General features: G+C 45.6%; 1 protein-coding gene across 13 annotated transcripts in view; it reads left to right on the top strand.

Annotated features, from left to right (window-relative positions):
- The window catches only part of LOC128329198 (sodium channel protein type 5 subunit alpha-like), a 371,320-nt gene that overhangs the window by 129,345 nt on the left and 218,084 nt on the right, over positions 1-23,891 (top strand). For 12 of the 13 annotated variants that reach the window (XM_053259890.1, XM_053259889.1, XM_053259895.1 and 9 more), the window contains one exon: positions 15,287-15,378. In XM_053259890.1, coding sequence (XP_053115865.1) covers positions 15,287-15,378 — 92 coding nt within the window. Of the gene's footprint in view, positions 1-15,029; positions 15,122-15,286; positions 15,379-23,891 lie in introns of all 13 variants that reach the window. The other variant, XM_053259891.1, reaches the window with a different exon arrangement.

Below are 23,891 nucleotides of genomic sequence, written 5' to 3'. Positions count from 1 at the left end.
TTTTTGGCAGATAAGAACATAAGAACAGCCCTGCTGGATCAGGCCCAAGGCCCATCTAGTCCAGCATTCCGTTACGCACAGTGGCCCACCAGATACCACTGGCAGCCACAGGCAGGAGTTGAGGGCATGCCCTCTCTCCTGCTGTTACTCCCCCGCAACTGGTACCCAGAGGCACCCTAGTGTTCCAGTGTATCATCCCTGCTACCTTGTCATGCCTTTGTTTGTAGTCAGTCTGTGCGATCTTTTTACAACAGCTGATTAGGTGGTCCACTGTTTCATCTGCTTCTTTAAAAAGGCGGCACTTGCTGTTTCTTGTTGACTTTTCGACTTTGGCTCTTATTGCATTTGTTCTTAGTGCCTGTTCTTGTGCAGCCAGTATTAAACCCTCTGTTTTTTTCTTCAAGTTGCCATTCTTAAGCCATTGCCAGGTCTTGGTGATGTCTGATTTTCTACTTATATTGTACAAATATTGACCATTTATGGGCTTATTTCTCCATTTTTCTGCTTGGTTCTTGACTTGTTCTTTCTTGTAGGGATGCTTTGTTTCATTGGTGTTTAATAATTTCTCATTATTGACCATTTGAAGTGCATCTTTTTCACTGTCCTTGATATATTATTCAAGGCCTCTTTTCTCCTCCTCTACTGTTTGATGGACTTGCAGCATTCCTCTTCCACCTGAGCTACAAGGGAGGTATAGCCTATCTACATCACTGCGGGGTTGCAGAGCATGATTGATGGTCATGATTTTCCTGGTCTTACGATCTAGCGTCTCTATCTCTGCCTGGGTCCAGTCTATTATTCCTGCAGTGTATCTGATAACAGGTATAGCCCAGGTGTTTATGGCTTGTATGGTGTCCCTGCCATTGAGTTTGGACTTGAGGATTTTTCTAACTCTCCTGATGTATTCCCTTTCAATTTTTCTTTTAACTTCAGTGTGTGCAATATTATCAGCCTGGAGAATGCCCAAGTATTTGTAGTGTTCTTTCTTCTTCTTCTTCTTCTTCTTCTTCTTCTTCTTCTTCTTCTTCTTCTTCTTCTTATTATTATTATTATTATTATTATTATTATTATTATTATTATTATATTTATTTATTTACACAGTCAGACAGGTGTTATTGACTGGTTTGTTTTACCCAGACATCAAGTCCTTCCCAAGGACCTGGGATGGCTGAATGTTATTGTCCATGTTGTTGCTGTTGTTATAGATATCATCGCAGAATATAGGCTGTTCCCAGTAAAGTTGCTTTTTGTAACTGGCTGATGGTGATTTCTGTGACCCCTGTGGTGCTGAGGTGCTCTTCAAGGTCTTTTGGAACTGCACCCAGGGCGTCAATTACCACTGGGATTATTTTGGTCTTTTTCTGCCACAGCCTTTCAATTTCAATTTGTAGATCTTTGGTGATTTTTTCTATTTCTTTTTCTTCTATTCTGCTATCCCCTGGTATTGCTATGTCGATTATTTTAACTTGTTTTTCTTTCTTCTCGACTACAGTTATATCTGGTGTATTGTGTGGCAGATGTTTATCTGTTTGTAGTCGGAAGTCCCATAATATTTTTACATCTTCATTTTCTACAACTTTTTCAATTTTATGGTCCCACCAATCTTTGGCTACAGGTAGCTTGTATTTTTTGCAGATGTTCCAGTGTATCATCCCTGCTACCTTGACATGCCTTTGTTTGTAGTCAGTCTGTGCAGTCTTTTTACAACAGCTGATTAGGTGGTCCACTGTTTCATCTGCTTCTTTACAAAGGCGGCACTTGCTGTTTGTTGTTGACTTTTCTACTTTTGCTCTTATTGCATTTGTTCTTAGTGCCTGTTATTGTGCAGCCAGTATTATTTATTATTATTATTATTATAAATTAATGGGACTGAAAAGAGCATTGCCATGGAACACAGGAAGCTGCCATATACTGAGTCAGACCATTGGTCTATCTAGCTCAGTATTGTCTTCACAGACTGGCATCAGCTTCTCCAAGGTTGCAGGCAGGAATCTCTCTCAGCCCTATCTTGGAGATGCTGCCAGGGAGGGAACTTGGAACTTTCTGCTCTTCATGGAGTGGCTCAATCCCCTAAGGGGAATGTCTCACAGTACTCACACTTCTAGTCTCCCATTCATATGCAAACAGGGTGGATCCTGCTTAGCTCAGGGGACAAATCATGCTTGCTACCAGAAGACCAGCTCTCCTCCCTTGACAACCTGGCAATTCTGTCTGTGCCTCAGATCCAGTCAATTCCTCTTTAAGTACTGCTTGGTTTCATTTCCAGCAACCACTTAAGCAAGGGTACCTTGAGCTTTTGCTCCCACCATCTTCAAAAGGATGAAATTGGATTCTCAATCCTGAACTCCAGTTTAACCGGTTGATGCTTTCAGGTAGTGTGTGCAAAAAACCCCTAACTTTAAAATAAAGTTTATTCATCACAAGGAACAACTGTGGAGTGGTGGGGGGGGTGGTATGGAGCTGCCTAATTTCCAATCCTTGAAAGTTCAGGACTGTTCACTCCCTAAATGATTTGTGCCTCTCCATACCATAGAACTATTGCCAGGGTGGCTAACAGATCATGTAAGATTGTTAACAATAAAATCACAGCTCGGATAATAAAAACAATGGCTTATATGATGCACAAGCCTACTGTGGCCGTTGGGACAGGCAGCACTGCTGCTGATCTGGAAACAGCACTGCTGCTGGAGAGAACTGATGGCTGTGCTGGCAGGTGTACTGTATTTCCCCCATGGTTGCTAATTGAGATCAATTAGCCCATTGAGATCATCCAGAGAGGTCCATCTGCAGGTGCCACTAGATCGTCAGGTGGTGACTCAGGGACGGCCTTCTCTGTTGCCTCCCTGAGGCTTTTGAATGCACTCCCTGCCAGAATAAGAGCCTCCCCATCTCTGACCACTTTTAAAAAGACTTTTTAAGATGCATTTATCTTAAGACTCTCAAGACTCATCTGTTCTCACAGGCTTTTAACTAGGATTAATTTTAATAATTTGTTTTAATAATTGTTTTATGCTACTGGTTTTTTTCTGTTTTATGCTGTTGTTTTAATTGTTTTGTGTATTTTAATCTGTGCTGATCTTTAAATATTGTTTTAAATTTTGCACACCGCCCAGAGATGTGTATATCAGGCAGTATAAAAATATGATAAATACATAAATCTATGCCCCCAAGGTTTTCAACTAGAATTGTGGTTTTAAGCTCTTTTAACATTTTAATTCCTGTTATAATTTGTTTCATTATCTTGGTTGTAAATGCCCAGACACATGAGTTTGGGGAGGTGTACAAATACTAAATAAAGGAAAACAAATAATGGGGGGAAATATGATGAGACTGCTAGCACAACGGCCTTTTCTCTGCAGCAATGCTGCACTTCCAGGTCCACAACAACAATACTGCAAGCCTCAACAGCGATTGGTAAAAACAGTGGTGTGTGTGTGTGTGTGTGTGTGTGAGAGAGAGAGAGAGAGAGAGAGAGAGAGAGAGAGATTAACAACCAGGCCACCCAATGTTCTCAAAGTCCCAGAAGAATGAAAAGGTATATTGTGGGGAAATAGATGAGGATAGGTGCCTGGTGTGCATTCCTGGGAGGAGCACTGAACACACAACAGAAAGGACCTCTCTGCTGAAGTGGCCCGAGACATGGGCAAAGGGCAGTATGATGGCCACCCTACCACCACCACCATCTGCAGGGGCAGGGGCAGAGCCACCATTGGGTGAACAAGTTCAAAGAACCCGGCCCCAGACACGCCCCCCACGTCTGATGTCAGACGTGGTGGCGTTATTTCGGTCTCAAACGGGGCCATATGGCCCTGTTTGGAGCCAAAATCGGCCCATGCTGCATTGGCAACGCAGCCATAGTGACTCTCCCTGCCTTAAAGGCAGGGAGAGCTGCTCCTGGTCCCGCTGCCAATGCAGCGGGGCCGATCGATCTCCCTCCCAAATGGGGCCGCATGGCCCCATTTAGGAGAGAGATCAGCTCATGCTGCATTAGCAACACGGCCGGAATGTTGCTCTTTGCCTTAAAGGCAGGGAGAGTTGCTCTGGCCCATGCTGCCCAACACAGCATGGGCCAAACTCACTTCCAGGTGGGGCCGCGCAGCCCCATTTGGGAGGGAGACCACATCCCCCGCGTCTGATGTCAGATGCGGGGGCATGGCTAGCCGAGCCCTGCGTCTGATGTCAGACACAGGGGGTGGGGCTGGGGGGCACGGCGGCCGCACATGGGCCACTGCCAGCCTCCCTACGCTCCGGTGCAGGTGCTGGGCATCCTCAGGCTATATGATGGCCACAGGTGAGAACTCTCAGACTATGCCACCAAACCAGTCAGTGGTGACAGGGTTATACCTAGCTCAAGTAGAGTTAGGGGGAAGAAAAGGTTTACCCCAGCCACTGAGAGAGGAAAATGAGCTGTGTGCCCCAGTGTGGTGAAGAAAGTGGTAGTGGACAGTGGGGTGGCTCTCATGTGCCCCTTCCCATAACTGCACCTGACGTGACCACCTCACTCTGCCTTATGGGAGGGCTGCCCCACCTCTCTCTGGGTGCTATTTGCCTAGCCTCAAAGGGGTGGTTTTTGCCCATTGTTATTAAGCTTTTCCGGCAATGTTTTGAAAGATTTTATGGAGGCTTTGCCTTTTTTGAGGCACAGGATATTGGTTGGCAATATTCAAGTCTGGGTGGCATCAAAATCAGTCTAATAGTTATCTTTTCTATACAAGCCAGAAATTTTGCCTGTGTGTCTGTGCATGGGTGTATGGGTAGTGGCCGGTGGGCAGACAGGCTAAGGGGCACCGGGTCGGACAGGCAGCAAAAAACCTAAAGATGAGGGAACTAATTGGCTTAATTTAAAATAATGTTGTTTCATTTCTTAAATAATTGTAACGAGATGAAAGTAAATTTTGATACAGTTAATTATGCTGGTCTAAGACTATAATAAAGATTGATTGATTGATACAGTTAAAGCAAAAGTGACCATGTGTTTGTCAGGCATCCCAGTGCCTTTATGCTCATGGGCCCATACACTGAAAGCTGGAAGCTGGTTTGCTTCCTTTGCTTTCTGTGAAACTTGACAGAACAGTATTGCCTGCATGCTTTTCTTATATAGGGTCCCAGGGAGGGCTTTAGGGCACATGCTGGAACCCCTTCCTCCTGCACCATGACTCCAGTCCAAATTGAGAGCCTCCACCCCATTGAAATGGAAAGTCCCAGTCTCCACCCCCCAAAGAAAATGCAAGTTCCAGTCTCAGAACTCTACTATAATATGTACGGTGGCTCTGAGACTTCAATTCGGGAAGATTGAGCAGTCCTCTTCAGATCTTACCAGCATGAGCAGCACTCATGCTTACAATGGCAAAAGCAGGGAGGAAATCCTGCTCCCCCACTGTCACTTACCCCCTGCTGCCTGGCAAACAAACAGCACCGTTTGTCTGAAGGGGGAGGCATCGTAAGTGTGTTCACTGGTGATTCTGTGAGCTTCAATTTGGATTGATGGTTGGTGAATGATCATTGGGATTGTCGGTGAACACCCCTGGCCAAACAGGTGATGCCGTCTATGTGCTGGCTCAGTGCCTAGAGGTTGTCAGGACCTGGATGGGCCAAAACAAGCTCAGGCTTAATCCCCCCAAGACCAAGTTGCTCTTGTTCAGTCTGCAGTCTGGTGAATTGCCGTGTGTGAGTTTATCCCTTGACGGTGTTGCACTTCCCTTGAGAGAGATGGTTCGTGATCTGGGGGTCCTTCTGGTCTCGCGGCTCCTGCTTGAACAGCAGGTGGAGGCCATAGCCAGGGGTCCCTTTGCCCAGCTTTGACTGGTTCACCAGTTATGGCCTTTTCTCAACCGGCAGGCCCTGCCCACAGCAACTCATGTCTTTGTTACCTCTCATTTGTATTATTTTAATGTGCTCTACCAGGGGTTGCCTTTGAAAACAATTCGGAAGCTTCAACTAGTCCAGAATGCAGCAGCCCGCCTCCTCATGGGTGGCTGTAGATCTGATCATATCAGACCTCTTTTATGGTCACTGCACTGGTTGCCTGTTCGCTTACAGTTCCAATTCAAAGTGCTGGTTCTCACCTACAAAACCCTTATGGGCTTAACACTTGTATATCTCTGGGATCACCTCTTTCGGCCAGTTGTATCCTGACCTGTGAGGTCTTCTCAGCTGGCCCTCCTTAGTGTCCCTGGCCCTGGTGTAGTGCGTGATGCCTGGGCCCGTAGGAGGGCCTTTTCTGTGGCCACCCCTCCTCTTTGGAATACTCTCCCCCCACCGATTCATTCAGCCCCCTCCCTGGCTGTTTTTAAGGCCCTTCTTAAGAGCCACCTGTTTCACCAGGCATTTGCCCTTTAATTCTTATTCTTATTCTTATTTTAATTAATTGTTATTGGTATTGTTGTTCACCGCCTAGAGTCTTTGGAGGAGGCAGTATATAAGAAACTTTTAATTAATAAATAAATATGGCACCTCCCCCTTCAGACAAATGGTGCCATAAGTGTGTTTGCTGGGCAGGAGGGGTTGAGTGTCAGAGGTGGGGTGGGACCTCCTCCCTGCTTTTGCCATTGTGAGCAGTGCTCACACTTACAACATCTGAAGAGGGCTATAGATGTATCCTTTGGATCTGCATAGCCCATCCCTTTAATTACTGCTTGGATTAATTGGACAGTTATCAGGGAATAAATGTGTTAATTTAAATGCTGGTTCCATCAGGAAATAATGGCAAGGTCTCATTAGCTTCGCTGCAGCTACAATTGAAGCCTACTGTGTTAATCAAGCCGCATGAAGGGTTGCCAACTCCAGATGTTAGGATATCCACTAGGCAGGTCTTTCAAGCATATGGTTAAATGCCAATAACATCTAATTCACCTTGAGTTCCCACTGGGTTTCTTATCCAACTGCAGCTGCATTTGAAAAGATTGGTCTGCCTTGCAATGAAGGGTGCAGATGCCACAATTGTATTGTGTTTCTTGCGATCTGAAGCTTTGAGACAGCCGGTGAGGCTTTCAGAGGAAGCAAATCCTTCTGTTTATTTTGATGGAAGATTGGCAGCCCAAGTTTCCCTGCCCTTGCTTGACTTCACTGACTGTTCGAGCAGGGGAGGGGAAATGTGGAAGGCAACCCTGGGCTGCAGTTTTTCAGCGAAGAAGTTTCAGCTGAAATTCTGGGTGGTTTCAGAGGCCGAAAGGAACACAAAGCTCTTCAATCTTTTTGCATTTCTGTGTTTGGAGGTAGTGGCCATGGTGGCAGCAGAACCCCACTCAGCAGCCAGGTGAGCTCTGGAATTTGGAGGTGACTCAGGTTGCCAATGTGGGTACCTCAAGATGCCCTCTCCTGTCTCATAGAGCCAAATGCTCTCCTTGATTTTCCGAAGAATCAGGGGCAATTAAAAGAGGAAGACAAGAGTCACATTGGCATCCTCATGAGCAAGTAGATGGAACTCTTTGACTTAATTGGATTTGGGGCTATTACCCGTGTGACGTTCCAGATAGGCAGCCATAGTAGTCTGTTGCAGGGGTAGGCAACCCTGGCTCTCCAGCTGTTGGTGAACTACAACTCCCATTATCCCCTGTCACAATGTATTGTGGCATGGCATGATGGGAGTTGTAGTTCAACAACAGCTGGAGAGCCAGGGTTGCCTATCTCTGGTCTATTGCAACAAAGTTTCTTGTGACATGGTCACAACTAAGAGATTTATTCTGGCGTGTATTTTTATTTTTCATTTCATTTCATTTAAATATGTATACGTACACCCTGCTCCTCTAGTGAAATACTGCTCGGGGCAGCTCACAAAATTAGTAAAGGAGATAAAACAAGATAAATATATAAAATTAATAGGTATTAACCAAAAGGTAGACCCAATAAAAACCAAATTTAAAAGTTGAAAGTTGAAAAGTAAATGAAGTGTCTTTTCCATTAGCAAATATGTGGATATGGAAGAAAAAATCGTTGTCAATCGTAGGTTCAAAAGGTTATGAAATGCAGGAAGTACAGTCTGTGATATTTCTATGAAAAGCTGACATGTTGAATAGAAGATAAGTACAGGGACAATTCACAACAGCAGTAATTGGTGATAACACAATCTTCCAAGGTTTGTTCTGCTAATTTAGGTCCTGTAGTGTTAAATTAAGGTTACCTGGTTTTGCTCTTTTATTTCATTGTGTAGCTTTTGTATTTGGGGGGTGGGAATAAGCTGTGACATATCTTAAGAGGGTCTCTGATTGTGCTCTCTGCTAACTGAACAAAGAGGCACCCTTTTAAAGTGGTGATTCTCTTTCCTGAGCAGGGGGAGAGCAACCGGCCCTATCCACCCCTAGCACACAGCATTCCTCCAGTGACTGTTGCTGGTGGCTGTCTTATGTTTCTTTTTTAGATTGTGAGCCCGTTGGGGATAGGGAGTCATTTTATTTGTTTGTTTATATCTATGTAAACTGCATTGGGAATCTTTGTTTAAAAGCAGAATATAAATATTTGTCATATTCGTATACAGTCAAGCCCAAATTGGTTTTAATTTATTTTAATTATATTAGGGTTAAAAAAAAATACTTTGAATTGTCAGTAGCTGCTATGGGCATCATATTTTGGGCTAGCTGACAGGATATACAGCTCAGAATAAATGAATATTTGTGATGTTAAGCCAATGGGCTTTTCAGAAAATGCATTTGTAGCAGGATTTTTTAAAATGGAAATATTAAGTTTCCAAACCACATGATTGCATTGTGGTCCGTTGTCATTTCCCCCTTTGTTGTCACTTCTGTCTCAAAGGACACAGAAGCATGTTGGGTCCATATTTCACCTGGGCAGCACTACAGCCCTCAGGGTAACTGCATTTGCCCCATTTTTAAGCTAAAAAGAAGTGGAATCTCTCTTCCCAACACCAACACCTTAATGCTTAGTGGGAAATGTTCCTCCCAGGTCCTTGTTCTAGAGCTGGAATTAATTCCGTTCCAAAAACCCAGCAACACTGTAGAATTTTAATCTGAAATCTTAAACGGAGAAAGTTTTCAACTTTTGCATTTGAAAATAGAAGGTGATTTTTTAAAAAATATTAAGTCGTAAAAGCTTTTTTATTGGTCTTTAAGGCTGTAACGTTAGGTTGTAACCAACCAGTTCAATAATTTCTAGCCTTTTTTCCCAAATAATTATAATTTATTAAAAATATGTATTTGGCATTCTTCAACAAAGAAAAGTCCCCAAAGCAGAAAAGGAAACAGCAAAAGGAAAGAGAAGATAACTCACAATCTTGCAGGAAAAAAGAGCCGCGGAGTGAGGCTGGCAGTGGCCTGTGTTCGGCTGCTGATGCGGCCCCTGGCCCCATCCCCACGTCTGACATCAAACGCCGGGGCCCGGCTAGCCTCGCCCCTGTGTCTAACGTCAGATGCAGGGGCGTGGTCTCCCTTTAAAAGCAGGGAGAGTCGTTCCTGCCACGCTGTCAACACAGTGCAGGCTGATCTCCCTCCCAAATGGGGCCACACTGCTCTGTTTGGAAGGGAGATCAGCCCCGCTGTGCTGGCAGTGAGCCCAGGAGCAGCTCTCTCTGCCTTTAAAGGCAGGGAGAGTCACTCCAGCCCATGTTGCCAATGCAGCATGGGCCAACTTTGTTCCCAAATGGGGCTGCGCGGCTCCGTTTGGAAGTGAAAGAACGCCTCCCACATCTGATATCAGATGTGGGGGCTGGGGAGTTGGGGCCGCGAGGTGTGGCCCGTGATTGGTGGCAGCCTGGGTTCTTTGAATCCACTGACCTAATCGTGGCTCTGCCGCTGGAAAGAAACACAAGAGATACACCAGTAACAGCCACTGGAGAGACACTGTGCGGTAGGGATGTGCCCTACCACACAATCCACTTTGGTGTCCCTAGGAGCTACCCATGGGGAACAGTGGGTGTTTCCAGTTTCCCCACTGTTCCCTACGGCTGGAACAAACTGCACTTGGAGTTCACACATAAGTTTTGCATTGCAATCTGCAATGCATTTTGGAGCCCTGCCTTGAAAAACAGTGCAGAGGCGCACAGTAAAAGGGAATTTGCCCCTCCCAACACAGAACACACATTTCAGGCACAGTCAAAAATGGCACAAACATGGCCAATAAAGAATCACTGACCCAGAATCCACTGCCATCCACAGTGCTTGCACTACAGTACCATTATTGGCACAAATTGCTCTCTCTCACACAATTATGATTCCTTACTTCCTAACATTGCAACAGCTGCCACAGCTGCACCTTTTTCAGCAAGCATAGCCATAAGCTCAAATAGAGCAAGTTCAGCCACATTTTTTGACTGAGTACAACTTGCAATGCAGATTTTGGAGCAGACCAAAGCAGTGAGTGAAGCACAGGTTAGTCTCAAGGCCAGACATGGAGCTCATCACGGCAATCACCAAGAAATCTTACACACACTATCCATTTCTCACCACAACACAATCTCACAAGCAAAACAAACCACAGTTCAAGGAAAGAAGGCACCCAAGTTCTGACTTTGTTAATCTGAGAACCAGCAGAACTAGATAGTTATAACATCAATAGCACAGCATATTATACTCAGTGCAGAGAAAAGATAACCACAAAATCAAACCTTCCTTTCTCCTCTCCTGATGTATCCTCTCCAAGAGAGGCACACTCTAAGGGCTCTCTCTGACTCCCAGTCATTTTGAATGCATTTTTAAATTCCCTCCTTTTGGGCTTCCCCTTCCCTCCTCCCAGCCATTGGGGGACCAGTTGCCCATGACTACACTAGATTTGTATGATAAAAAGGCAACCAAAAAGCAGGGAGATCACAAGCCAATCAGAAGCCAGTTCCAGAAAACCAATCAGCAAGGGGAAAACAGGCTTTGAAAATAGTGCTTGAAAACTCGAAACATTTCTATTGAAATGGGGTGGTTTTGTTCCAAGCCTGAAACAGGCCCTTTATTTAAATGGTGTTTTGTTGCAAGCTTGAAACACTCAAAATGGCCTGTTTCTAGTTGAAATGTTTTGCACATCCCTACTGTACTGGGTTGAACAGGAACAGTTGCTTTTCCCCTCCTAAATATAAGAGAGCTACCTCTTGAAAAAATGCCTCTTTGCCTGGTTAATACAATTTAATCAATCACAACCCATAATTAAGAATGCTGGGAAGGGGGTAACTCAAATATAAATCGACATTTCTGAAAGCACATTCAAGTTAAAACAAATGTGTTGCCTTTTTTTTTTTTTGCCCATATTCTTTTCATCTCTACTTAATATCCCATAAGAAGTCAAAACACCTAAATTAATGGGTGGTTGGAAGCTCCACCTTTTGACTTGGAAATCTCCCCATTGTTTAATTTGGAAGATGAAAGGGGGAGTTTTCCTCTTTGATACTAAAACAACAACAACACACACACATCACAGATGTTCAGTGTCTCTGTTGCTTTGCGTGTATTAAAACATATTTTTAAGTTTTTAATAGCGGTATTAAAAACTGATTTTGAAGCAGTGCCCACTAGCCTAGTTACCACCCTTGTCTGCTAACACCATTGACTAGAGGATGGGTTGCACCCTTGTGTCTGTACCCAGGTCTGGCTGGGTGGCGAGCTTGGAAGCAAGTGCTCATTGAAGCAGCTGTTGGACCCTCAAAGGTTGGCCGCAAGTGGAGGGGTTATGTAGGAGCCAGGAACCCCACCCCTTACTGGAGCTCAGACTGCCCCTTGTGCAAAGCAGCTCCCTGAGTTGTCCGGCCTCTCTCTCCTTGCGAGTAGCCCATTGAGAGAGAGGCCTTGAGCAGCTAGGTAAACCCTTCGTCTCCCGTGCTGACATGAAACCATGCCAGGAATTATTTCATTTCTGCTCCTGGAGTGATGGAGGGGGTTCTGGGTCCAGGATGGGAGCCTTGCTTGGGGACACCAGGTCCCCAAAGCTCTTGCAAGAGGGCAACTGCAGGAGAGGCAGCAAGGTCTGGCTGCTCAGGATCTGTTGGCTATATGGAGCCTGCATTAGGGGTCTCAGCTGGGCATACTCATCCTCTCTCCCTCTAAGAGGGTCTCCTCTGGATTGGAGTCCAAGTCGGTCCTGACACACAGTCTGTGGGTTGGCCTTCAGCATGGGGTGGGTTTGCCATCTTCCCCAAGGTATTTCTTAGGGATGTGCAAAAAATTTCGGGCACAGAACGATCTGTGCCTGAAACGAAAAATTTTGGGTGATTCGGGGCTGAACCGAATCACCCCCGATGCCCCCCGAATTTTTTTGGGCACGAGCCGAATCACCCGAATTTTGGGCACAAAAAATTCGGGTGATTCGGTTCATGGTTGATTTTTGGCGATTTTTTAAAGTTTTAGTGACTTTGGGGCAGTTTGGGGGCATAGCATGGGATTTGGGCAAAAGGAGTGGGGTGGGGTGGTAGTGCCTAATGGGTGCAGGCTACCACCCCAATTTCAGGGGGATTGGGCAAAGGGCTGATTTTTGGTAAATTTCTGAAAATTTCATGTCTTTGGGGCAGATTGGGGCATATTGGGGCAGAAAGTGGGGGCTGGGGCAGAATAGTGGGGTGGGGTGGTAGTGCCTAATGGGTGCAGGCTACCACCCCAATTTCAGGGGGTTTGGACAAAGGGGTGATTTTTGAGAATTTTTGAAGTTTTGGTGACTTTGGGGCAGTTTGGGGGCAGAAAGTGGATCTGCCCCAAAATAGTGGGGTGGGGTGGTAGTGCCTCATGGGTGGAGGCTACCACACCAATTTCAGGGGGATTGGGCAGAGGGCTGATTTTTTGAGAATTTTTGAAGTTTGGGTGTCTTTGGGGCAGATTGGGGGCAGAAAGTGGATCTGCCCCAAAGGAGTGGGGTGGGCTGGTAGATAGTGTCTGATGGCTGGAGGCTACCACCCATCCCCAATTTAAGAGTGATTGGGCAGAGGGGTGAATTATGGTGAATTTATTTGTATGAGGTTTGTCTTCATAAGGTGAAGTGTGCTAAATTGATTACTTCCTCATATTATTCATAGTAAAGGAAAGTGTGAAAAAGTGAAAGTGGGGTCATGAGAGTTGTTTAATTGAAAAAAATCTCATTTGCTATGATAGAATGAGAATTCACACCTCAGAAAAAACTTCTGAGGTGTGAATTCTCATTCTATCATAGCAAATGAGATTTTTTTCAATTAAACAACTCTCATGACCCCACTTTCACTTTTTCACACTTTCCTTTACTATGAATAATATGAGGAAGTAATCAATTTAGCACACTTCACCTTATGAAGACAAACCTCATACAAATAAATTCACCATAATTCACCCCTCTGCCCAATCACTCTTAAATTGGGGATGGGTGGTAGCCTCCAGCCATCAGACACTATCTACCAGCCCACCCCACTCCTTTGGGGCAGATCCACTTTCTGCCCCCAATCTGCCCCAAAGACACCCAAACTTCAAAAATTCTCAAAAAATCAGCCCTCTGCCCAATCCCCCTGAAATGGGGGTGGTAGCCTCCACCCATTAGGCACTACCACCCCACCCCACTATTTTGGGGCAGATCCACTTTCTGCCCCCAAACTGCCCCAAAGTCACCAAAACTTCAAAAATTCTCAAAAAATCACCCCTTTGTGCAAACCCCCTGAAATTGGGGTGGTAGCCTCCACCCATTAGGCACTACCACCCCACCCCACTATTCTGCCCCAGCCCCCACTTTCTGCCCCAATATGCCCCAATCTGCCCCAAAGACATGAAATTTTCAGAAATTTACCAAAAATCAGCCCTTTGCCCAATCCCCCTGAAATTGGGGTGGTAGCCTGCACCCATTAGGCACTACCACCCCACCCCACTCCTTTTGCCCAAATCCCATGCTATGCCCCCGAACTGCCCCAAAGTCACTAAAACTTTAAAAATTCACAAAAAATCAGGACTTTGCCCAATCCCCCTGAAATTGGGGTGGTAGACTCTACCCATTGCGCACTACCACCCCACCCCAAAATTTTGCCCCTGGGCCCCTTTTTACCCCCCTGAATCGATTCGGATTCGGATTCGGATTAAATCCGAATCCGAACCGAATCAAGGGTGATTCGGGTGACCCAGATTCGGGCACAAAACAGAACGGGGGTGATTCGGCTCGGGTCCGAGCCGAATCACCCGAAAATCCGAATTGCACACCCCTAGTATTTCTGCTGAATGCCTGGGCACTCAGCATTTGAGTCCATACCCAAACCTGGGTCAGGTGAAGCCGCAAGGCAAGCAGAATGCATGAGCTCAGGTGGGAGCTGTTGATCCAGCAAAAAGGATGGTGACTGAAGGCCTTCTTAGCTTGTAGGAGCCCCACATCTTCCTGGACTCCTAGGACAGCATTTCTTGGTGGTTTCTCCTCCTCCTGGAAAGACCCAACAGGAGAGAGGCCAGAAGCAGCTGGGTATACATTCATCCCTGACTTTGCATCACCTCTGCTCCTGGTGAAAAGAGTGTAAGAATTAAACTTATCGAATACAAAAATGACCCCTACTAGGTCTTACACTGGGGACCCGTAGGAGATGGAGGGAGTTCTAAGGAAGAGGCCAGAACTTCACCAGGGGGCACTGGGTCCTTGGTGTTCCAGGACTTGCCAATTTCCCAGTTTCCCCCAGGCTTTCTTTTCTAAGAGACTTTACTCATTTGGCCTGCAAAGCCCTATCCAGACATCTGGCTTCCATTTGTGTCCACAATACTGCCCCCTTCCCCAAGATCAAATGTTGATTTTTTTAAAAAAATGACTTTGCACAAAATCAGTGGGTTTCAAACTGTGTTATGATGAGCTTTAGAGTTGCTTGGAAGCTTAGGGTTTTATCAAGGAGAATCTCACTGTCAGTGGACAAGCTTCCCTGAATGACGGTCGCCCACCACTGCAGATCTTTTCCTGGTTCGTGCTCTGGAGGACCTGACTGTGCACACAAGAACATTTTGTGGGATCTCGTTCAAGGCACAGGAGATTTTCAGTAAGGAAATCTGTGCAGACGGGGTTTCCTTAAGGGCATTTAAAACCCACCACCCCGAATGATAAACCAGCACAGTGTTCACGCAAGTGTGTCCAACGGTGTTCTCTGTTGTATATTTCCAAATAACTGTGGTTTAATTCAACAGGTTTGTAGGAGAATTTACAAAACTAGGCAGTTTGTTCGCACTTCGGATTGTCAGGGTATTGAGAGCTTTAAAAAGCATTTCAGTCATTCCAGGTAAGGTGCCCCGATCCTTGCATATCTGCTCTCAGCTACAAGTAACTTTTTTTTCCTGTCTCCCCTTTCAACCTCTCTTTCTCTTGCTCCTTCTTCTGCTGTCATTACTTTGCTGGCGTTCTTGTCACGGTCTTCTTTTTGTGTGTGATTTTCCCTTGTTTGCAGATACATAACTGAATTTGTGGAGTTGGGCAGTGTATCAGCCTTACGAACGTTCAGAGTTCTTCGAGCGCTGAAAACAATCTCAGTCATTTCAGGTGAAAAAACAATATCAGGTTAAACACTTGGGCTGCACTCACAAAACTTAACATGCCATTCCCAGTAGCTGGACTGCTGTTGGTAGAACACAGCTTTAACCTTGATAGGTATTTGATTTGAGGAATGGAGGAGTGTAGGGAATGGGACCTGTCAATAGAATACTTTTTCATATGTTTTCCCCACTTTCAGCATGGTTCTGGGGACCTCAAGGACCCTGGTAGGCTCCAAAACTTCTCAACCCATACAAAAGGCACACAGAATCCCAAGTGCTATTTTCACCTTTTTTTTCTTCATACAATTTGGGAATAAGTCCAGTGTTTCAAACTTTGTTATTTAGAAATAAAAGATGAAATGTGTTCTTTTTTGAAAATATTTGCAGTATATTTCCCATGAAAATTGCTTGGGGTCAATTGGAACATATGAAAAAAAAATCAGGAGGTTTTTTTTTTAAAAAAATGTTTAAATTGTAAATACAATTTATCAAATAGCAGACTTCTCTAAAATCAAATGGAAGGCAAGGGAGAGGAGGAAGGAATTTTTTTCCTAAGGAATTTGAAGGATTCAGCTAATTTTGCTTCACTGTTATAAATGGAGCTGACTTAATTTGAAACAAACCAATAAATTAATTGTTCAGTGCAGATTCCTAACAAGTGTGGGCACAATCCACCAGCGCATTTTTTAGCATAAAACCCATTGATATGCTCTGCATAACTGCTCTTATGCAACTCCATTCATTTTAATGGCATTTGTGCAGGATAAATTTGGGGTGGATTGTGTTCACTGGCTCCTTCTCTTTTATTGTCATGTTTTAGTAAAAACTGTTTGAAATTCCTGTTGTCCGTATCATGATGGATCAAGGCGGTGCTTACTTATGGATGCTTTCATATCTTTCTCTCTCTCTCTCTCAAATTGACAATGGAGGTTTCTCTGAAAACAGATCAATGGAAGAAATTGCTGGTGTATCTATGGACAGGTCTCATTCAGCCTCAGTGTTTAACATATTTGACCTGCATGGCAAGGTAGAGAAGATGGCAAAATAACCCCGTGCATGATAGTTCTTGCAGATGATTATCCTGAACAGATGTTGGCAATTACAGGTCAAAAATAGTCTAAAAAGACTGCTTTAAATAAAAAAGGAGGAGGGGAAAAAATCAGCATCCATTTAGGAGATGGGAAGAATTTTTCACTCCATTAAATGGCAAATGTTCACACCACGACACTCAAAATGAAACAAAACACCAGAGCAACAGCACACATTATTTGAATTTACAGTGCATTTAACGTATGAATGCTATGGTTACTGCAGTCCTATTTTTCAGAAGGAAATTGGTACAAGATACCACCCCGGTTGTGCACCTTCCCCTTGAAGTCAAGGGCAAAAAATGAGCAGATTTTTAATTGATTGAGATTACACCATTGCCCCTTCCCACTCTTGATGTAGAAAAGACCTCTGGGAAATTCTACTAGTTGCATCAAGGCTGTTCCAGATTCCCTCAAATTCCTCCAGCCCTGGCCTTACGCATGCAATAGAATGAGTCCTGAGATTGCACGGCACCACCGACCACCACTGTATAGAATTGGGTACCCTACCATGCAGCGTATTTGGTGGTCTTGGGCAAGTCTGTCAACATATAGTGCAGGGATTCTCAAATTTGGGTCCCCAGCTTGGTGGGTCACCCGTCATCCCCATCCACAGTGGCCAAAGTATAATAGCAGTCATAGTCCAACAACATCTGGGAACCCAACTTCAGATATAGTGGACTTCTCAGGATTGTTGTGAATGTCTATGGAATTCATTGGTTTGGATTTCTATGGAATTCAAAGAATTCCATAGAAATGATGATGATGATGATTTTGTATATTGTACATTTCCCCAAGGACCAGTTTCCCCATGGGAAAAACCTGACATTGTTTCACTATGTACTCACTATGACTTTCAGGTCCCATCTTGTCTCCATTTTGAACAAAGCAGAGGCCAGAGCTCGCCAGCTGCTTGAGCAGTCCAAGTTCTGTGTGATCCAGCATAGCAGTGGAGGCTGGGTATCAGGGGCACGCACACTTGTGGGACTGGCTGCTCCAGCATCATGAGTCAGGCCTAGTTCCAGAAACGGAGCTGAGGCCAGTTCTCGTGCATTGGACACCCAAGTCTGCACTCCCCCACCCCATAAAACACTTTTGGCTTCCTTTGAAATGTGTTGGCTGATTTCAGCTGAGCAGCAATCCTCACATTCACCTCAAAATCTTTCTTTAGGAGAAGCTCTGTGGCAATTGAGTTGGAGACAAGACCCTACCCCTGTGGGATGTCACTAGCCTGACTGAAATCATTTTTCATTCCTCTGAAAATGCTTCCCGTGTCCTTTATTCATGAGAACCTCAACATCAAGGCTGTTCTCGCGAGCAGCTAAGACCAGGCTAGGGCCCGTAAGCCTGGGCTTGGCTGCCCATGAGAACCGCCAGCTGCTGAGTGGCTCCTGGCAGCACCTCGGTAGCAAACCTGCCTAGGAACCAGGACCATCTGTGGGGAAGGCGAGCTTCTGCAGCCTTCCCCACCACTCACTGGCAAGCCCACTCATGCAGTCATGAGAAAGGGCTCATTCTCTACTTTTGCTCTAGGTGAAAGAGTCATCTTTGCTTGGCAGAGTCTCTCCCCTCTCTCTTCCTTATGCCCCTGCTGGTCAAACCCCTCCCTGTCTCCTCTCCCTTCTTAACTCAGAGCTGCCACTGAGACTTCACCTGCAGTGAATTTCCAAGCAAATTTGGGGGCTCCCATGCAGGCAAAGCATCTGTGGAATCTCAGGGGAGCCAAAGAGTTTTGCTAGGGCCTGCAAGATTTCTCAAGAAGGTTCCTTTGCCCATGCTTAGGTTGCCAAAGCAACTGTGGAGGTCCATCCAAGAGATCTGAATGAATATTTGGGTTCAGGGGGAACCCAAAGCATCTTGATAATCACATGAGTGGATTTTATCTGATTAAATAAGATAAACCACCTCCAGCCTCAGAGGCAGGAGGCCTCTAAATACCAGTTGCAGGGGAGCAACAGCAGGAGAGAGGGCCTGCACATACCTCTTGCCTGTGGGCTTTCCAGTGGCATTCTGGTTGGCCACTGTGTGAAAGAGGATGCTGGGCTAGATGGGCCTTGGGCCTGATCTCGCAGGGCTGTTTTTATGTTCTTACATACCAAAGGGAAAATTAAACACATTGAAGGGAAGATTAAACACATTGAACCATCTGCTCAATCAGATCTTTGGTCCATTCAGCTCCATATTTTCTGCATTGACTGGAAGCTCTCTAGGGTTTCAGCCAGGGGTCTTTCCCAGTCCAACCTAGGGATGCCTGGGACTGAACCTAGGACTTTCTGAATGCAAAGCAGATGCTCTGCCACTGAGCTACAGCCCCCATCCCCAAATTATAGGAACACAGAAAGCTGCCATATACCAAGTCAGACTATTGGTCCAGCTAACTCAGTATTGCCCACCCTGCCTGGCAGCAGCTCTCCAAGTAGTTTCAGGCAGGAATCCTTCCCAGGCTTACCTGGAGATGCTGCCGGAGACTGAGCCTAGGACCTTCTGCATGGAAAGTAGGTGCTCTGCTGTTGAAATATGAGCCTTTCAGTAGAGTGGCTGGAAGGGGATGAGTGCAACCTGGAGAGGCTGCCAGGGATTGGACCTGGGACCTTCTGCATGCCAAACGCATGCTCTTCCACTGAGTTCCTCATGTACCTCCTGAAATATGAGCCTTTTGATAGAGTGATTGGATTGTGGGGTGCGGGATGCTAACAGGACACATTTGTCAGATTAGCATGGGCCTGTGAGCTCTGTCTATTGCTAACAGGCCCATACGCTCACTGGACTCTATTATCTTTTCCATACAGGCACTCCCCTAAGTCAGGCAGACACAGTTCAGTAACAACTAGCCTCATATGAAGAGATGAGACCAGGCAAGGGGCTAAAAACCAGAGTGGTAACCACCATTTTCTCTGTTTCTCCCAGAAATGGGAACAAAAGTGTTTTGATATGTCTTGTAGCTGATTGCCAACATCTGGTCCAGATGCCACAAAAAGCAATAACATGAATAGCGCATCCAGTCATCAGAGGAGAATCTGGGTAGTGTCGAGGGGTGCTCGCTGATTTCTAATGCTCGGTGTTGCTTGCTTTTTTAAAATGCCTTTTGGGGGGGCTTCTAATTTGTGGGGGGATGTCAGAGAATGGGTGCAGTCCACCGAGAAGTAATCCTGCGCATGCTGATGCTTGAGGCAGATGAAAGCTGTGTGGGGGTCACTGAAACTCCATTGCTTTCCATGGGGCATGTGCAGAATCACTTGTCCGGAGGGTTGTGGCCCATGGGGTCAACTTCTGACAATGTCCTCATGTGTTTGCTAATATTAACGGTTTGATGTAGAGTGTTAACTGATGCCTAAAAGACACTACAGAGGAGTAAGGTGATCACCTTTGATTAGTCAACCAAACAATCACTTTACAGGTATCACCTTACTTGCTATTAGTTGCAAACATTCTGGTTTATTGACAGTCAATATCAACCAGTGCCGTTGTGTAACAGCTGATGATGGAGTAGTGTACATTTGTGTGGATTCATGTAGACCAGGGTCTCCACAATGGTTGAAGGATGCTGGGAGCTGTAGTCCCAACAACATCTGGGGATCAGTGTTCCGTGTAACAGGGATTTCCAGGTGTGGTTGACTACAGCTCCCAGCATCCCCAGCTACAATGGCCTTTGGCTGGGGATGATGGGAGTTGGAGTCAACAACATCTGGGGATGACTGTTACAGAGAACAGTTTGGCACCTTCTTGGAGTCTGCTGCCTCTTTTCTTTTTGCTGGTGTTTGGATGCTGCCCTTTCCCCTTTGTTTTATAACTGCAGCCGGCAGGGGCTTATTAAACCTTGGGTTGTTGCTGCCTGCCTGGGAGTGCACAGGGGGAGGCTGTGGTCGAGTGCCTCACAATCCATACCGGGAGTCTGCATTTGGTGCGATGGGTCAGAAGCTATGCAGGCATCAGAGATGCCCCAAGGTCTTTGGGTGCCTGAGGCAAGGTGCCAAATGCTACCTCACCCAGACTTCAAAGGGGGCAAGGAGCAGAAACCGCTGGCAGCCCTTTCTTCTCGCCCAGGGCCCCATTCAGAGTTTTCAAGAGCTGGATTGGGAGCTCCCAGTTGACAACTTCTCCCAGCACGGCCCTTTCAAAGCCTGTAGCAGCCAGATAGGAACCTGCTCAGACTGAGTCAGACCACTAGTCCATCTAGTTCATTTTTGTCTACACTGACCGGCAGCCGCTCTCCAAGGTTGCGGGCAGGAGTCTCTCCCAGCCCTACCTGGAGATGCTGCCAGGGATTGAACCTGGGGCCGTCTGCATGAAAAGCAGTTGCTCTGCCCCATCTTGGGAGGAGGAGCAGCAGGAGAGTGAGAGGAGATGGAGCAGCTGTTGTCATGTCAGCTGCTGATGGGCAGCTCCTGCATGAAGACTGCCTCAGTGGGTGGGGTGGGGAGAGAAGTTGTGGGATGGGAGGGGCTGGTAAGCTGGTGGGGGCCGTAGTGTCTGTTGCTCCCACCAGAGGCAACCCCTTCACCATGCCTGATAGGAGGGCTGACAGGGATGGACCACATCCAGACCACAACTTCCTTCAGTGTTGCTTCCTATGCAGGCCTGGACAGACTGCCCACCCCCTTCCAAGATGTCACTGCTCCCACACGACTCCTATGAGCATAGGAAGCTGCCGTTTACTGAGTCAGACTATTGCACCAACTAGCTCAGGATTGTCTGCTCTTATCGGGGTCTCGGGGAGAGTTCTTTGCTATTACCTGCTACCTGAGATCGTTTTAAGCAGAGATGGCCGGGATTTTAACCTGAAACCTTCAGTTTGCAAAGCATGTTCAGCAAGTAGGGAGTTGGTCACAATTCCATTCCCCCTCTTGGGAAATCTGGAACTTTACAGGTCTTATTTACCTGTAAAGTATCATGCACCAATAAAAATTTTTTAATTTGTTCTTCATTGCCTCTTTCCCTGTCATTTTGTGGACTTGTCTTACAGTCCCAGAAAAACAATATCGAATCAAAATAAAAGAATAAAAGAGATGTCAGTGGCCTACATGACGAGGAAAACTATTCTAAGTAGTCCAATTAAAATGAAAAGGATTTATTTTCAGTGGGACTACTGAGTAATTTTCCTCATCATTTAGGCCAACAATCTGCCTTTATGTAATATGGCTGGGATCTCCAGAGCTGCTTCAAGGATGCTAAAGGGTTTGACTCATGCACAGGGAGATTATTTTGAAACTGCCCTCACCCCCATTTAAACCCTACCCACCTTTGCCATGCATTTCAAAGGTTAACACACGGTGCAGAATGAGGTGGTAGAATGGATTGTACCACTTCAGACAGTGAGTGGGGTGGATAGCATAGTTCCCGGTATGGAAAAACTCCTTGTAAACAGAAAACCAGGACAGCAGGCAAAGAGTGAAGAATGGAATGTCCCCCCTGTTGTGTTAATTTTCTGCTTGGAAGAAGGTTTTTTAAATATATGTTTATATGGAGGACCATTCAAACCTGTCACCCCCACCCTGCGGTCTGAAGAGGTGCCATCCATTCTGCTATTTCAGGTTCCTGCATCTCACTCCCTACTCATTTTCCTGTAGGTGCAGACCATACTCAAAAAAGTCTCTTTCATTTCTGAAGTAACTTGCCGTGAGCCACGGAGAACTGCTGTTGGAGACACACAAGCCCCAAATTCCTCAGCAAATGGAAATAGTGGCTCAGTTCTTTAGATAATTAGGATGATGGCAAATATTCACCTGCTGACATTTTTGAGGGCTGAAAATATTTGTTTGTTTATTTGGCAGAACTCTGTACTGCTCCTTATACAAATCTCTGGGCGGTTTACAATCTAAAACACAAAAACCAAAACATTTAGAATATAGATAAAGACTCTAAAAGTTAAAACTTGAAAATTATACATTAAAAGCCTGATTTTTCCTGAAAACACCCTTCACTGTACCTTTCCCTTGCTTTTTTCTTGCTATTAGCAGCAGTAGTTTCCTCTCACTCTGCTGCTAACTCAGTGTTATTTCTTCTCTTCCCCTCAGTGATCCTGTAATAGATGGTGTCCTAATGCCACCTGGCCAGTCAGTCTGGGTTATATGGTGGTGTCATGAAACTGAGTGAGGTTAGGAAACATGGACCTACCTTTGACTGGAGGCCAGAAAGAGAACCTCACTACCAACCTTTTCACCCCAGTTTCTGCCCCCTGCCGATAAATCACTGTAATCTGAAGGGATGCTTTTGTGGCGGGGTGTGTGTGCGTGTGAATGCTTCAGGAAAAACACCCTCTTTTTGCCATAGCCCTGTGTAAGATAAATACAGCCCCGGCCACCATACCACCCAGAGTAAGGCTGGAACCTAAACAGTAAAGAGAGAATTTTGAAATAAAAAGCATAATTCTTGTAGGAACTAATTTGTAAAGGGCAACTCAGAAAGGCCCCCCAAGTTCCGCAGAAAGGCACCCCACTGGCCACAAAAGGGCTTTTCCCTGTGGTCTAATGAGAGCACTGGCTTCCGTGCTGTTCAATTTAATGCTTGAATGGCAGGAGTTAAAACTGATGCCTTTGCAGATCGCTAAGCAGTCCATCCTGTTAAGCTGTAATGCTTGTTGCTCTCCATTGGCATCATATCAGCAATGGATTATTTCCCTCAGTAGATTGAATGGCAGCTGAAATTCGAATACATCTTAGCAATTACCTTTCTAAACACAGCAGCTAACTCTGGGGTGTGCAAAACCCTGAAGCAGAGCTCTGTGTGTCCTCCTCCGCCCGCCCCCCCCCCCCCCCCCCCGCCGCAGACACCTCAGCTATCACCCTAATGGCAACTTGGGGCATGACTAAGGTTGCCAGTGTTTTTTCTAACCCCGCACTTCTGCTTTTAACAGCAGCCTGATGCCCAGCAATGAAGCAGTTAATACTTTTCCTGTCACTTTATCAGCATGCTTTTAAAAGGTTCACCTGCCTAATTCTAATTCCTGCATGCTAGGTTATGATTAAAGGCACCGGGTAGTTACGGAAGATGGCAGCTGTAGACACAATTCAGCCAAGGGTTTAAATCCCTTTACACTGTGACTGTACTGATTCCTGGGAGACAGACTGAACCACGTGTTTAACCCTTCCGTGAAAATCAATAGGATTTAAAAAGACACAACTCTGGTGGACTGTGCCTGTGCTTATTGAATGAGGCATAAGTGTAAGAAAATTACTTCCCACCAATATTTTGATTGCGGGGGCAGGCTGAGTGGGTTGTCACACAGAATGAAATGACTGGACACCAAATGATCCCACTTGGATTTTTTGAGTGTTTCTGTCAAATGCTTAAAAACGTTGAGGAATGTTTGAGGCTTTCAGGAAGATTTCTAAAACAATTGCCCCTTTTTAACCTCAGGGGTTCACAAACTTGGATGTCCAGATATCGTTGGACTGCAAATCCCATCACCCTCACCACAGTGGCAGAAGGCCAT

Source organism: Hemicordylus capensis, chromosome 6 (assembly GCF_027244095.1).
Source record: "Hemicordylus capensis ecotype Gifberg chromosome 6, rHemCap1.1.pri, whole genome shotgun sequence".
Taxonomy (NCBI): Eukaryota; Metazoa; Chordata; class Lepidosauria; order Squamata; family Cordylidae; genus Hemicordylus; species Hemicordylus capensis.
The sequence above is the reverse complement of the archived record's forward strand: the minus strand, read 5'-3'. Positions and strand labels throughout refer to the sequence as shown.